Genomic DNA, 15,090 nt, shown 5'->3' on the forward strand with positions numbered 1-15,090 from the left:
CCTCCCTTCCTTCCTTCCTTCTTTCCTTCTTCCCTTCCTTTCTTCCTTCCTTCCTTCCTTCCCTCGTTCCTCCCTCTCTTCTCCCTCCCTCCCTCAGTTCCTTCTTCCTTCCCTCCATCCCTCACTCCCTTCCTTCCTTCCTTTTTTTCCTCTGAGGCAGGGTCTTACTTCAGTCCATGCTGATCCTCTGATTCACTCTGTAGCTCCAGGCTGGCCTCACACTGATCCTCCTACCTCAGCCTCCCCTCCAAAGTGCTGGGACTAAAGACATGAGCCACGATGACCAACTTGGTTTTCTTCTTCAAAGAATAAACCCAGCTGAGTTGGTGCTTGCTCCTGGAGGTACCAGTGTGCAGGCCCCAGGCCCCTCCAGAGGAACACAGGCAGGGATTTTGACATGCACGTTTTTGTTCTGACACAGAGGTGTGTACAACAGAGTTGTTCCTGCTCAGGCTGGTCCCCACTGGCCTCCTTTGAAGCCATCAGGGGAATGCCTCTAGGCTGAAGGAAACACAAGTTGTTGCTAAGCCATCATTCAGAGTTACCTCTAGGGACCAGAGGAGACACAGGGAAGAAATAATCCACACAAAGATGGTTTGTCTTCAAAGACCCAGGCTGCAGAACCACCCAGTGCACAGTGTCCCAATCAATTCCTTCCTCCCAGAGGAACCAAACGGACACAAGGCTACAGGGGTGGCTCAGAGGCAGAGCCCTTCCCCAGCACGCACAAGGTTCTGGCTTCTATTGATGGGATAGTCCCCTCTCCCCCAAAGATAAAAAAAGATGTTGCAGGGCTGGGGAAATGGCTTAGTGGTTCAGACATTTGCCTGCAAAGCCTAAGGACCCTGGTTCGATTCCCCAGGACCCATGTAAGCCAGATGCACAAAGCGGCGCACGCGTCTGGAGTTCTTTGCAGTGGCTGGAGGCCCTGATGTGCCCATTCTCTTTTTCTCTCTATCTGCCTGCCTCTCTCTCTCTCAAATAAATAAATTAATTAAATATTTTAAAAGATGCTGCAGGCAGAGGTCTGGGCCAAATCCTGCCCCTCCCACTTCCTTTCCTCTGAGTCTCTAGGAACCAGTTGGAAAGTAAGAACCAAAGTGCCTACTGTTCAGGTGTGCAGAGGACCGAATAAATGGTTGCACACAGAGCACAGCCCAGCGGCGAAAGAGCAAAGCAAAATAAAACCAGCCACATGAGAAATGGCTTAGCGGTTAAGGCAGTCGCCTGCGAAGCCTAAGGACCCATGTTCGATTCCTCAGTGCCCACATGAGCTGGACATACAAGGTGGCAGATGTATCTGCAGTTCATTTGCAGTGGCCGAAATGCCTGGTGCCCCCATTCTCTTTCTCTCTCACTTTTTCTCTCTCTCTGTGTCAAGTAAATAAATTAAATTAAAAAAAAAAAAAACTTAAACTGGGCATGGTGGTGTATGCCTTTAATCCTGGCAATAGGAAGGCAGAAGTAGGAGGATCACTGTGAGTTCAAGGTCATCATGAGACTACAGAGTGAATTCCACGTCAGCCTGGGTTAGGGCGAGACCCTACCTTGAAAAACAAAACAAGAAAACATTTAAAACCAACCACAAGTAGCTGCCTGGAGTTGTGTGTGCTCCCTTGTTTATACATAGTTGTGGGATTTAGGAATCCTGACTGAGAGACATCTCAAGTGACAGATCCTACAGTGACTCTTAAATCTGCAAAGATCTGTGTTGATTCTTTTTGGATAAGTCAAGATACTTTATTTGTGTACAGTCCCAAAAGGGGGTCTCCTGTTTTTGTTGTTGTTTTTCGAGGTAGAGTCTTGCTCTCTAGCTAAGGCTGACCTGGAATTCACTATGTAGTATCAGGCTGGCCTCAAATTCACAGTGATCCTCCTACCTCTGCCTTCCGAATGCTGGGATCAAAGGTGTGTGTCACCACACTGGGCTTTTTCCTGTTTTGATGCCCATACCTTGCTAGGGACTCCATAGTGAGTCCCTAACTCCCTGGGCAATCTTCTGGCACTTTCTATTGCCCAGATTGGATATCAGGTCAAGGTCTTGCCTAGCCCCACCCTGGACCCAACCAGACGAGGTGACTGTTTCCTCCCTGTGACATCCAAAGCATCCACACCCACGTCCTTTTGACCTGTGGAGAAGAGACAGAATTGGAACTTAATTGGTGCACGCCTTTTAATCCCAGCACTGGGTAGGCACAGGTAGAAGGATCGCCATGAATTTGAGGCCACCCTGAGACCACATAGTGAATTCCAGGTTCGCCTGGACTAGAGTGAGACCCTACCTCGGAAAACAAACAAACAAAAACAAGAACTGGAACTTAGTTGTACGGTGCCTGGGTCAGATCACTGAAGTCTAGTCCTGGTTTTATCATCAACCAGCTGTGTAGCTGGGTAGTGTGACCTCTGGGGAATTGCAGATTACACCTTGTAAAATGAGTTTGAATGGTATCTTAGGTCCAAGGGTTGCAGGAAGTGCCCAGTGAGAGTAGAAGTCAAAGAATGAGTCAGCAATTGTGACCGAGGCTTGCTTGGGTCAGTTCCCCGGGTATTGTGTGACAGAGCATGCCAGACCTTCAGACGAAACCTGGCCTCTTGATGTTGTTATTGACGGATTGATGACTTCAGGGAAGACTGCTCTCAAGAAACCCTGGGTCACCATATCAAAACTCATTAATTTTGGGCTGGTGAAATGGTTTAGTGGTTAAGGCACTTGCCTGTGAAACTTGAGGACCCAGGTTTGGTTCTGCATGACCCACATAAGCCAGATGCACAAAACGACTCATGCATCCAGAGTTCACTTACAGTGACTGGAGGCCCTGGCTTACCCATACTCTCTCCCTCCCTCCTTCCCTCTCAAATAAAGTGAGTAAAAAACATTTAAATAAACCAGATGTGATGGTGCATGCTTTTAATCCCAGCACTTGGGAGGCAGTAGGAAGATCACCTTGAGTTTGAAGCCACCCTGAGACCATAAAGTAAATTCTAGGGCTGGAGAGATGGCTTAGCAGTTAAGAGGTTTGCTGCGAAGCCAAAGGACCCAAGTTTGATTCCCCAGGACCCACATAAGCCAGCTGCACAAAGGGCACATGCGTCTGGAGTTTGCAGTGGCTGGAGACCCTTGCATGCCCATTCTCTCTCTATCTGTCTCTGTCTCTGTCTCTGTCTCTCTGCTTGCAAATAAAACTAAAAAAAAAAAAAAAAAAAAAAAATTAAAGTGAATTCCAGGTCAGTCTGGGCTAGAACAAGACCCTCCCTCGAAAAAAACCAACAAAACAAAACATATTTAAATAAACAAAATAAATAAATACTTTTTTAAAAAAACTATGGCTGGAGAAATGCTTAGCGGTTAAGGCACTTGCCTGCAGTCAAAGGACCCAGGTTCTATTCCCCAGGACCCATATAAGCCAGATTCACAAGGTGGCACATGCATCTGGAGTTAGTTTGCAGCAGCTGAAGGTCCCGGTCCACCTATTCTCTCTCTCAAATCACTAAATAAATAAAAAGTGTGGGGAGGAGGCTAATTAATTTAACGAGGTCCTCTCCCTCCCACCTCTTGCATTTGGGAGACTGAAGCAGGAGGATTGCCACATATTTGAGGGCAGCCTGGCTACAGGTGAATTCCAGGACAGCTTGGGCTACTGTGAGATCTTGTCTCAACAAAATGACAGCAACAAAAACTCACTTGGCTGGAGAGATGGCTTAATGGTTAAGTCACTTGCCCAAGGACCCAGGTTCAATCCCCCAGTACCCACATAAGCCAGATGCGCAAGGTGGCACACGCATCTGTAGTTCGTTTGCAGCGGCTGGAGGCCCTTGTGTGTGCTTATTCTATCTTCCTCTTTCTCTCAAATAAATACAATATTTGAAAAAAAACCCTCGATACTAATGTATATCCATTTATTTAACTAATATATATAGGTGCTGGGGCACAGGGTAGCATACTGGAAGCTGGCCAGGTTAGGATAGATTAGGATAGAAATGTCTCTTCCATCACAAAGTAAAATACTAAACAGGTCAACCTTGAAGGAAGAGGTAACATGGCTGTGCAAATTTGAAGACACGGTAGTTGAGAAACACACTTTTTCTGATTTGTTTTGTTTTGGGTTCGAGGTCAGGATCACACTCCAGCCCACGCTGACCTAGAACGCATTCTAGCTGCAGGCTGGCCTTGAACTCACAGCAATCCTCCTACATCAGCCTCCCAAGTGCTGGGAATAAAGGCATGTGCCACTACACAGCACCACTTTTATTTTTTATTTGTATTATTTTGGTTTGCAAGGTAGGGTCTCACTCTAGCCCAGGCTGACCTGGAATTCACTATGGAGTCTCAGGGTGGCCTCAAACTCACTGCGATCCTCTCACCTCTGCCTCCCAAGTGCTGGGACTAAAGGCATGCGCCACCACACCCAGCCACAGCACCACTTTTTGTTTTAGGGGTGCCAAGCCTGATTTTCCATGGAAGAAGTATTCAGTACAAGGTTTTGGCACAACAGAACAAATGATTTTTACACCAATTTTTGTGTTTCCCTAATATTTCATTATTATTTATATTGTGGTGTTGTGGATGGAACCCAGGGGCCTTGTTCAGGTCTTCAGCCTTCCCGATGTTTGTTTGTCTGAGGGAGTGTCTTGCTCTAGCCCAGGCTGACTTGGAATTCACTCTGTAGTCCCAGGCTGGCCTCGAACTCACAGCGATTTTTCTCGCTCAGCCTCCCAAGTGCTGTGATTTAAAGGCGCGTACCACCAAGCCCTGCCGATATGTAGCTCAGGTTGGCCCTAGAACTCCCAATCCTCCTGCCTCCCACCTCTCCAAGCAACTTCCTACCCGTGTATGCCACCACAACCGGCCCGCCCAATGTATTATCTGAAACGTTTCCAAACAGACAAGAAAAATTCAAAGAATGAACTGCCCCATGCCTGCCTCCTGGAGCTTAAAATGAATGTCCTACTGCGCTGAATCCAAGTTTTGTTTTAAACAGGAAGTTTCTCCCAGGGTTGTTTGAAGCATAGCTCTTCCCAGGGACCCAGTAGCTAGCTGGTGATGGATGGGGGAACGACTTGCGGGAGGAGTTCAGCCCGGAAATGCAGAGCTCCAAGAATCTGCCTGGTCGGGAGTACAGGATAGTAAAATTAAAAATAAGAAAGTAAGCCGGGGGCTGGAGAGATGGCTTAGCGGTTAAGCGCTTGCCTGTGAAGCCTAAGGACCCTGGTTCGAGGCTCGGTTCCCCAGGTCCCACGTTAGCCAGATGCGCAAGGGGGCGCACACGTCTGGAGTTCGTTTGTAGAGGCTGGAAGCCCTGGCGCGCCCATTCTCTCTCTCTCCCTCTACCTGTCTTTCTCTCTGTGTCTGTCGCTCTCAAATTAAAAAAAAAAAAAAGAGAGAGAGAGAGAGCCACTTTTAAAGTGGATCCTCCAGGAAAAAAAAAAAAAAAAAAGTAAGCCGGGCCCACGTGGTGGTGCAAACCTTTAATCCCAGCACAGGCAGAGGTAGGAGGATCGCCATGAGTTCGAGGCCACCCTGAGACTACATAGTGAATTCCAGGTCAGTCAGGAAAAAAAAACAAAAGATATAAATAAATAAATAATAATATTTTTTTTCAAAAAGCAAATCCATATGTGGGTGGAGCACGTCTTTAATCCCAGCACTCGTGGAGGCAGAGGTAGGAAGGCAGGCAGTGAGTTCGAGGCCAGCCTGAGACTACCCAGTGAATTTCAGGTCAGCCTGAACTGACCCTATCCCCCCCCCTCCCCGCCCCCAAGTTAAATAATAATAACAACAACAATAAACCAAATGTCTTGCAAAAACAAGCCCAGGCGAGTGCAGGGGCCCTCACTCTTCCTGCGCGGTTCCCAGCCAGGTCATTCGAGAACCCGGGTCTCTTGGAACAGACAGTCCCGGGGGGTGGCGGGGGGAGTGGCGGGGATCCTCTTTCTCTGGCTCAGTCCCGCCAAGCGTGGCCGACCGGTGGCGATGGCGGCGCTGCGGCCGGCCCAGCGCACCGGAGGACGGACGCCCCGGGAGCGGCGGGGCCGGGCACGGCTCGGTGTCCTGCGGCTCCGCAGCCCGGGGCGGGGTTGGGGGGGCCGGGCAGCGGACAGTCCCGGCGGGGAAGGACGCCGGCGGCCGGCCGGGGAGGGAGTGTGCGTCCCGCGGCCGCGCGCAGGGCTGGGGGACAACCAGAGACGACCGGGACGGAGGGGGAAACCTCCCTAGCCCGGTGGGACCGGGGATCGGCGCGCCCTTGGCACAAAGTTCCCCCCACCCCACCCCCGGCCTCCTCCTCTTCCCGGCGGGCCGAGGTGGAGGAAGTTGGGCTCCCGCCTGGATGGGAGGCGGGAGGCGCCTGTTGTTTTCCGCCAGGGGCGGGGAGCGCCTCCCCGGGGCCGTGCGCTCCCAGCGCCGCCCGTCTGCGCGGCGGCTTCGCTCCAGCATCCTTCCCGGGGGTCCCTCCGCCTCTGCTCCTGCATCCTTCGCGAGATAGGTGTGTGTGTGTGTGTGTGTGTGTGTGTGTGTGTGTGTGTGTGTGTGTGTGTGTTTGTGTTTGGGGAGGTGTCCCTCCCGCTCCTCTTCTGCATCCTTTCGGCGGGGGGGTGTCCTCCGCCTGTACTCCGGTAATTTTTGCCGGGATTTGGCTGGGAGGGGGGTGCAAGTCCCTCTGGCTTCTCTCCTGCATCCTTTTTTTTTTTTTTTTTTGGAGGTGGGGGGGTCTCTGCGCTCCAGCATCTTTCCCAAGTGTCCCCGCCCGCTCTGTTTGCAGCATCCTTCCCCGAGGGTCCCTCCGGTTCCGCCTTGGCACCCTTCCCTATTCCCCTCACCCGCGTCACCCCGAGAGGACCGCAGCCCAGCCAAGCCCGAGCCTGCGCGTCCAGGACGCGGATCTGGGACGAGATGGCCGCAGGCGGCCGCCGCCGGGTGTCCGAGCCCCGCGTCCTCCTGTGCCTCGGGGCGCTGCTGGCCCGCTGGGTCTCCGCAGGTAAGGGGTGGGGGCTGGAGGGGGGGGGGGCTCGCGATCGCCCCGTCCCAAGTTGAGTCCGTCCTGGCAGCGGACGGCGACCGAGCGAATGCCCTCCGATCGCGTCCCGGTGTCCCCGAGAGAGAGTGCCTGAGATCTCCTGCTCGCTGCTCGGAGGAATTTTTCCCCCTGGCACTCGGCGGAGCGTGAGATACCCTCGGCCTCCAGGCTCCCGGGGCTGGGCAGCAGCCAGGCCTGCCGAGAGGTGAAAGGGAGAACCCAGAAGAGGCACGTGGAAGGGGGAAAAGTGACTCCCCCCCACACACCTGCACTTTCCCTTTCTAATTTTTTTGGTTTGTCTTCAATTTAAGCATCGAGTGTGAACGCGTTCTGGTTTTACCTGGTGCATGCATACCGACGACTCCCACTTTTATTTTTCTCCCCTCCCTCAGCTCAAGGTTGAACGGGCCTTACACCTGTAACTTGTGGATTTATTTCCCCACACACCCCAGCATGCTTACCTGTGTGGACTTGACTGCTCCGTGCATCCACAGCGTTCCTTTCACTTTCTTTTCTGCCGTCTCATTTTGAACTAATCACGGGCTTACCACGATTCCCCACACTGTAGACGTAACTGATGTGTCTTAAGTAATTCATTTACATTGATTTATTATGAAGAGGAGTAGAAGTCTGCTTATAAACAGTATGTAGAATAAATAAATAAATAAATAAATAAATAAATAAATAAATAAATAAATAAAAGATGGGGTTGGAGAGGTGGTTCAGCGGTTAAGGTGCTTGCCTGCAAAGCCTGATGATCTGGGTTCAGTTTCCCCAGTACCCACGTAAAGCCACTTACACAAAGTGGCATATGTATCTGGAGTGTGTATGGTGTGGCTACAGCCCCTGGAGCGTCCATTCTCTCTCTGCTTATGAATAAATAAGTAAAAATATAAAGCTGTACGTGGTGGCGCACGCCTTTAATCCCAACACTTGGGAAGCAAGAGGCCAGAGGGTTGTTCCAGGCCAGCCTGACTTCATAGAGAATTTCAGGGCAGTCTGGGCTAGAATGAGATCCTACCTTGAAAAATCAAATAAACAAATTATGTATATTACAAGAATGCTTGGGTTTAACTCACCAGTTAATGACCAGTCTATTGTGTGCAGTGAAATATTTCAAGCAGAGAGGAGACAGGGCTGGGGGAAAAGGACGGTGATGCCAGGAGGTGGGTAGTTTTCTAAGAAGTACACGGATGCTGTTTTCGGTGTGTTCCTGGTCCAGCTCCTCCAGCTGCTGTCCTCTTGCAGATGTCTGGAGGTAAGCCAAGTAGTACCTGCCTAGCAGCAAGTGGCAAAGGCTCCTAATTGTTAGGCTTTTTACAAATTTTTTATTTGTATTTTTGTTGTTGTTGTTTTTAACAGTCATAATAAAAACAGCAAAATTTAGCCGGGCATGGTGGTGCATGCCTTTAATCCCAGCACTTGGGAGGCAGAGGTAGGAGGATTGCCATGAGTTCAAAGCCACCCTGAGACGACAGAGTTAATTCCAGGTCAGCCTGGACCAGAGTGAGACCTGCCCTCGAAAAACAAAACAAAATTTGCGGGGTGTGGTGGTGGCACATGCCTTTGGTCCTAGCACTTGGGAGGCAGAGGTAGGAGGATGGCTGTGAGTTCAAGGCCAGCCTGGGACAACTGAGGTAGTTCCTGGACAGCCTGGGTAGGAGTGAGACCCTGTCTCAGAAAAAACAAGGGGACGGGGATGGCTTAGAGGTTAAGGCGCTTATCTGTAAAGCCTAAGGACCTAGTTTCAATTCCCCAGTACCTCTGTGAGCCAGATGCACAAGGTAGAGCATGTGTCTGGAGTTTGTTTGCTATAGCTAGAGGCCCTGGCCTGCCCATTCTCTCTCTCTCAATCTCTCTCTGCCTTTTTTGTTTGTTTGTTTGTTTTTGTTTTTCAAGGTAGGGTCTCACTCTAGCCCAGGCTGAACTGGAATTCACTATGTAATCTCAGGGTGGCCTCGAACTCATGGCGATCCTCCTACCTCTGCCTCCCAAGTACTGGCATTAAAGGTGTGCGCCACCATGCTTGGCTGAGAATATTTTTTAAATATTTTATTTTTTAATTAATTATTATTATCATTTTGTTTTGTTTTGTTTTGTTTTTCAAGGTAAGATCTCACCCTGGCCCAGGCTGACCTGGAATGCACTATGGAATCTCAGGTGGCCTCAAACTCACAGCAATCCTCCTACCTCTGCCTCCCAAATGCTGGGATTAAAGGTGTGCGCCACTATGCCTGGATAAATATTTTATTTTTATTTATTTATGAGTGAGAGAAAAAGAGAGAGTGGTCGCACCAGGGTCTCTAGCCACTGCAAACACACTCCAGATGCATGTTGTGACCTTGGGCATCTGGCTTACGTGAATTCCAGGGGTTTGAACCTAGGTCCTTAAACTTCTCAGGCAAGCGCCTTAGCCTCTAAGCCTTCTTTCCAGCCCTGAGAATGATTTTTCTGTTTGAGCCAGACCCTCTCTAAGTAGTGTCAATTGTCCTCACACTGCCATCCCTTTTGCCTTTCCATCCCCCACCCCCGCCCCCACGAGGGCTGTACTTACAGGCATGCGCAGTCATGTCTGGCTTCATGCCCTGTAATTTATGCCCAGGCCCCCAGGTTCGCTTTAGCTGTCTATGCGAGTGCCCAGGGGCGGGGCTTCTTCATGTGTTGTGTGTGCCTGAGTTCTTTTTTTGTTCTGGTTTTTTGAGGTAGGGTCTCACTCTAGCCCAGAAATTCACTGTGTAGTCTCAGGGTTGCCTTGAACCCATGGCAGTCACACCTTAGCTTCCTGAGTGTTGAGATTAAAGGTGTACATCAGCACACATGGCCTTTTCCTTCTCTCTCTCTCTCTGTCTGTCTCTCTCTCTCTCTCTCTGTGTCTCCGTCTTTCTCTCTCTTTCTTTCTTTGAGGTAGGGTCTCACTCTGGCCCAGGTTGACCTGGAATTGGCTATGTAGTCTCAGGGTGGCCTCAAATTCACGGCGATCCTCCTACCTCTGCCTCCCGAGTGCTGGGATTAAAGGCGTGCGCCACCACGCCCGGCCAGCCTGTGGGCTTTTGAACAAACTGTTCGCTCTGCCTGGGACCCTGGTTCTCTCCCTTGCCCATGTGACGCCACTTGTCTGTCAGATTCTGCTTTGTTTCCTGAAGGTAGTCTTCCCTGGCACATGCCCCAGGTGTACCTAGATACCCTTCCTGTGAGACCTTATCCGTCTATTTGTCATGCGGTATCCTAACTGCGGTTTCTTGTCCATTCTCTCTACTAGCTGGGGATCTAGAGGAATCTCTTGTCAGGATCAGGTCCTCAGAGCCCAGAGAAGAGCTCTTCTCAAGTGGCTTCAGGGTCATTACTCTCAGCGCATTCTTGCATGGAGCTGTCTCGCATGTGCTTTAAAATCATTAGAAAAAAATTTTTGCATGCTTTTGTCTGTGTGTTATGTATGCATGTTCATATGTATGTATGTGAGTGCACATATGTGTGTATGTGGGTGCACATGCATGTGGAGGTCAGAGGTCAATGTCAGGTGTCCTCTTGTCACGCTACACTTTTTTTTTAAAAAAAAATATTTTTATTGCCGGGCGTGGTGACGCACGCCTTTAATCCCAGCACTCAGGAGGCAGAGGTAGGAGGATCGCTATGAGTTCGAGGTTACCCTGAGACTCCATAGTGAATTCCAGGTCAGCCTGGGCTACAGTGAGACCCTACCTCGAAAAAACTTCTTTTTATTTACTTATGTGCAAGCAGAGAGAGGCGGAGAGGTGAGAGAGTGATGATGCTCCAGGGCCTTCAGCTGCTGCAACAAGACTCCAGCCACATTTGCCATTGTGCATCTGGCTTTACGTGGGTAATGGGGAATCAAACCAGGGTCATTGGGCATTGCAGGCAAGTGCCTTAACTGCTGAACCATCTCTCCAGCCCTCTGCTTTTTTTTTTTTTTTTTAAGAGCGAGACAGAGAGAATGACTTGGCATGCCAGGGCCTCTGGCCACTACAATAGAAATCCAGACGTGTGTGACAGCTTGTGCACATGTGCGACCTTGCACATGCATCATCTTGTGTGTCTGGCTAATGTAGGATCTGGGGAGTAGAACATGGGTCCATAGGCTTTGCAGGCAAGCGCCTTGACCACTAAGACATCTCTTCAGCCCAAACCTTTTTTTTTTTTTTTTTAGGTAGGGTCTCACTCTAGCCCAGTCTGGCCTGGAATTCCTTCTGTAATTTCAGGCTAGCCTTGAACTCATAGCAATCCTCCTACCTTTGTCTCCTGAGTGCGAGGATTAAAGATAAGCACCACCATGCCCAGCTCTGCCTTTAAGTTTTTGAGACAGGATCTCTCACTGAACCTGGAGCTCACCCACTCAGCTAGACTCGCTAGCCAGCAAGCTTTAGGCTCCTTCTGTCTGCGCTGTTGGTGCTGGGATTACAGTAACGAGCTTTTGCATGGGTTCTGGGGCTTGAACTCCATGGCAAACACTTAACCCAAGCCAACTCTCCAGCCCTTGAGCAGAGTTCAACAGCCGCGGGGTCATTTGGACCTGAGATGGCCAGGGAAGAGATCAGCAGCGTGGCAACCTTAAAGCCCAAGCCTGCTTTCCACTCCATCTGGATTTCGAGGCAAACGGAGCCATTTGGGCTCTGTGTTGGCTACTGAATGCTGCAGTCAGGCCACCACAAAAGACAGTGTCACGGTACAATGGCGTCGCTTATCTCCCGGTGGTTGGATAAGCGGCTCGGCTGGTCTTGCCTGGGCATCCGCATGACTAAGATGAGCTGGTCGAAGGCTGATCTGGAGCAGAACCTTGGCTCTCTGTCCCCCGTGGATTCATTCGGAAGTGGATTGTAGGTCCAATGATGTAAAGCACCTTTTCCCAACGTAGCGGTTAATCTTTTCATTGCTGGGGCAAGACATGAGCCCAGAAGCAGCTTTTGGAAGGAAAGGGTTTCTTTGAGGCTTACAGCTTTAGCATGGCTGGGGGAAGCATGGCAGAGCACACGAAGCAGGAAGGAAGTCCTCTTCTTCATCTCATCGCCCCCTTCACACATCAACAGCAGGGCAAGAGCCACCAGAGAGCGCTGGCTCATGCTGCACAAAGTGGCGCATGTATCTGCGGTTTGCCTGCAGTGGTTAGAGGTCCTGGTACACCTATTCTCTCTCTCTCTCTCTCTCTCTCCTTGCAAATAAATTAATAATTTTTTAAAAAAAGGGGGCTGGGGAGGTGGCTTAGTGGTTAAGGCATGTGCCTGCAAAGCCTAAGGATCTAGGCTCGACTCTCCAGGACCCACATAAGCCAGATGCACAAGGTAGTGCATGCGTCTGTTTGCAATGGCTAGAGGCCCTGGGGCACCCATTCTCTCTCTCTTTTGATAAATAAATAAATTAAATTAAAAACAAATGCCGGGCGTGGAGACGCACGCCTTTAATCCCAGCACTCAGGAGGCAGAGATAGGAGGGTCGCTGCGAGTTCGAGGCCACCCTGAGACTACAGAGTGAATTCCAGTTCAGCCTGGGCCTGAGTGAGACCCTACCTTGAAAAACCAAACATAAATAAATAAATAAATAGTGGGCAGGCTCTGAACATGCACTGGGCAGGACTGATACTCCTCAAGCACAGACACACCTCCTCCAGCAAGGCCTTACCAGCTGGGAACTAAGTAGGAAACTTAATCAAACCGCTTGAGGCTGTGGGGGGACGTTTTCCATTCAAGACCCCACACTCTATTTGAAAATGTTTGGTAAAGCACACATGTGTCCAGTATTCTATTGTTGCTGTGAACAACTACCTGACCAGAAGCAACTTAAGGGAGGGAAGGAGTTTGTTTCAAGTTACAGCTCCAGAGGGCGGAGCCCGTCCCGGCAGGAAAAGCATGGCAGAAGCGGTTGCTGAGCTGGTCACATTTTCAGGCAGGAAGCAGCAAGAGAACAAGAAGTGGGGCAGGACTATAAAAAAGCCACAAGTTCCCCCCCACACTTTGACCCACTTCCTCCAGCAAAGCTGTGCCTCCTAAAAGGTCCACAACCTTCCCAAAGAGCACCATCGCATAGGGGCAGATTGTTCAAACACATGTGAGCTCATGAAGGGGCACTGTGCATTCAAACCACCATCACATACAGCATGAAATTATTCCCTTGAAGCATTCATCTTTAAAAAATACTTTTTATTAAACCGGGCGTGCGCCTGTAATCCCAGCACTCAGGAGGCAGAGGTAGGAGGATCTGCATGAGTTCAAGGCCACCCTAAGAATACAGAATAAATTCCAGGTCAGTCTGAGCTAGAGTGAAACCCTACCTCTAAAAACTTAAAAAAAAAAAAAAGTACTTATTTGAGAAAGAGTGGCAGATAGAGAATGGCCACTGCAAACTCTGGATGTATGTGCCATCTTGTGCATCCAGCTTTACAAAGGTACTGGGGAATCGAACCTAGGTCCTTTGGCTTTTCAGGTAAGTGCCTTAACAGCTATGCCATCTCTCCAGTCCTATTTCTTTCTTCTTAAAAATATTTTAATTTATTTGCAAGCAGCGAGAGACAGAGATAGAGAGAAGAGAGACAGACACAGAGAAAATGGGCGCACAGGGGCCTCCAGCCACTGCAAATGAACTCCAGATGCATGCGCCCCCTTGTGCATGTGGCTTACGTGGGCTCTGGGGAATCGAACCTGGGTCCTTTGCTTCACAGGCAAGTACCTTAACTGCTAAGCCATCTCTCCAGCCCCCTTTCATTTAATTAATTTATTTTTTAACTTATATTGCAAGGGTAGAGAGAGAGAGAATGGGTCCAATAGGGCTTCTAGCCAATGCAAAATGAACTCCAGATGTATGCACCACTTTGTGCATCTGGCTTTACATGGCTACTGGGGAATGGAGCCCCAGCTGGCAGGCTTGGTAAGCAAGTTCCTTTAACTGTATGGTATGTTGTCTCTTGGCCAAGAAAGGTGTAACCAGCTTCGCCTTCCCTTGTACAGGTTTGGAGGCTGTGGTCATCGGTGAAGTTCACGAGAGCATTACTCTGTACTGTGGCAACGTCTCAGGCCCCAGGGGCCTGGTGACTTGGTACCGGACCGGCTCAGAGGAGCAGGTCTTCCTGCTGTCCTCCAACTCCAGCCTGCCACCAGCTGCATCGCGCTTCTCTCTCGTGGATGCCAGTGCCCTGCACGTGGATGCCCTGAGCCTGCAGGATGAGGGCAACTACACCTGTGAGGAGGTGCTGAACGGGACGCGCTACTTCCCCGTGTGGCTACGTGTGGCCAGTAAGTGGGGCTGGCGGGGACTGGGGTTGGTGAGGCAGCCGGAGCCTGGCACAGGAGGTCGTGGTTAGGAGCATGGGCTTTGGTGACAGAAGATGTTGGTTTCCATCTGGGCTTTGCCACTTGCAAATGACTTTCCTCTTCTGTATTTCCTCACTGTAAAAAAGCATTCCTGTCTGACAGGATCACGTGACAAACAGATTCTTGTTTATAAAGTGCTTTAAAGGGCTCATGGGGGTATCAGTTAGCTTTTATTTTATTTTAAACTATTGCTGGGGTTGGAGAGATTGTCCAGTGGTTAAGGCTCTTGCCTGCAAAACCGAATGATCCAGATTTGATTACCCAGTGCCCATGTGAAGCCAAATGAACAAAGTGGTGTTTGCATCTGGAGTTTGTTTGCAGTGGTTGGACACCCTGCCATGTCCATTCTCTCTGTTTACAAATAAATAAAAATAGTTTTTAAAACTATTGCTAACATAACAGACATTGTTCATAGCAGTTAGCAATATGATGTCATCAGGACTGAGGAGATGGCTCAGTGGTTGGAAAGCACGTGCTTGCAAAACCTGCTGGCCTGGGTTCAAGTCCCCAGCACCAACATAAAGCAAGATGCACAAAGTACAAATTATTTTTGTTTTTCAAGGTAGAGTCTGTAGCCAGGCCGACCTGGCATTCACTGTGTAGTCTCAGGGTGGCCTTGAACTCACAGCGATCCTCCTACCTCTACCTCCTGAGTTCTGGGATTAACGGTGTGTGCCACCACGCCTGGCCATGATAGACAAATTTGTCTGGAGTTTGTTTGTACTGGCAAGAGGTCCTGGCACTCTTCCCTAATATGAATA

The 15,090-nt window shown here is 49.9% G+C and overlaps 1 protein-coding gene across 2 annotated transcripts in view; it reads left to right on the forward strand.

The window, feature by feature from the left end:
* The first annotated feature begins 6,348 nt into the window (after positions 1 to 6,348).
* Vsig10 (V-set and immunoglobulin domain containing 10) overlaps positions 6,349 to 15,090 on the forward strand; it is a 41,954-nt gene continuing 33,212 nt past the window's right edge. The window contains exons 1-3 of one of the 2 annotated variants that reach the window (XM_045131970.1): positions 6,349 to 6,482; positions 6,759 to 6,974; positions 13,967 to 14,251. In XM_045131970.1, the coding sequence (XP_044987905.1) occupies positions 6,890 to 6,974; positions 13,967 to 14,251 (370 nt within the window). In that variant the 5' untranslated portion in view covers positions 6,349 to 6,482; positions 6,759 to 6,889. The remainder of the gene's footprint in view (positions 6,483 to 6,758; positions 6,975 to 13,966; positions 14,252 to 15,090) is intronic. The other variant, XM_045131969.1, reaches the window with a different exon arrangement.

The sequence above is a fragment of the Jaculus jaculus genome, chromosome 13 (genome assembly GCF_020740685.1).
Source record: "Jaculus jaculus isolate mJacJac1 chromosome 13, mJacJac1.mat.Y.cur, whole genome shotgun sequence".
NCBI classification, from domain to species: Eukaryota; Metazoa; Chordata; class Mammalia; order Rodentia; family Dipodidae; genus Jaculus; species Jaculus jaculus.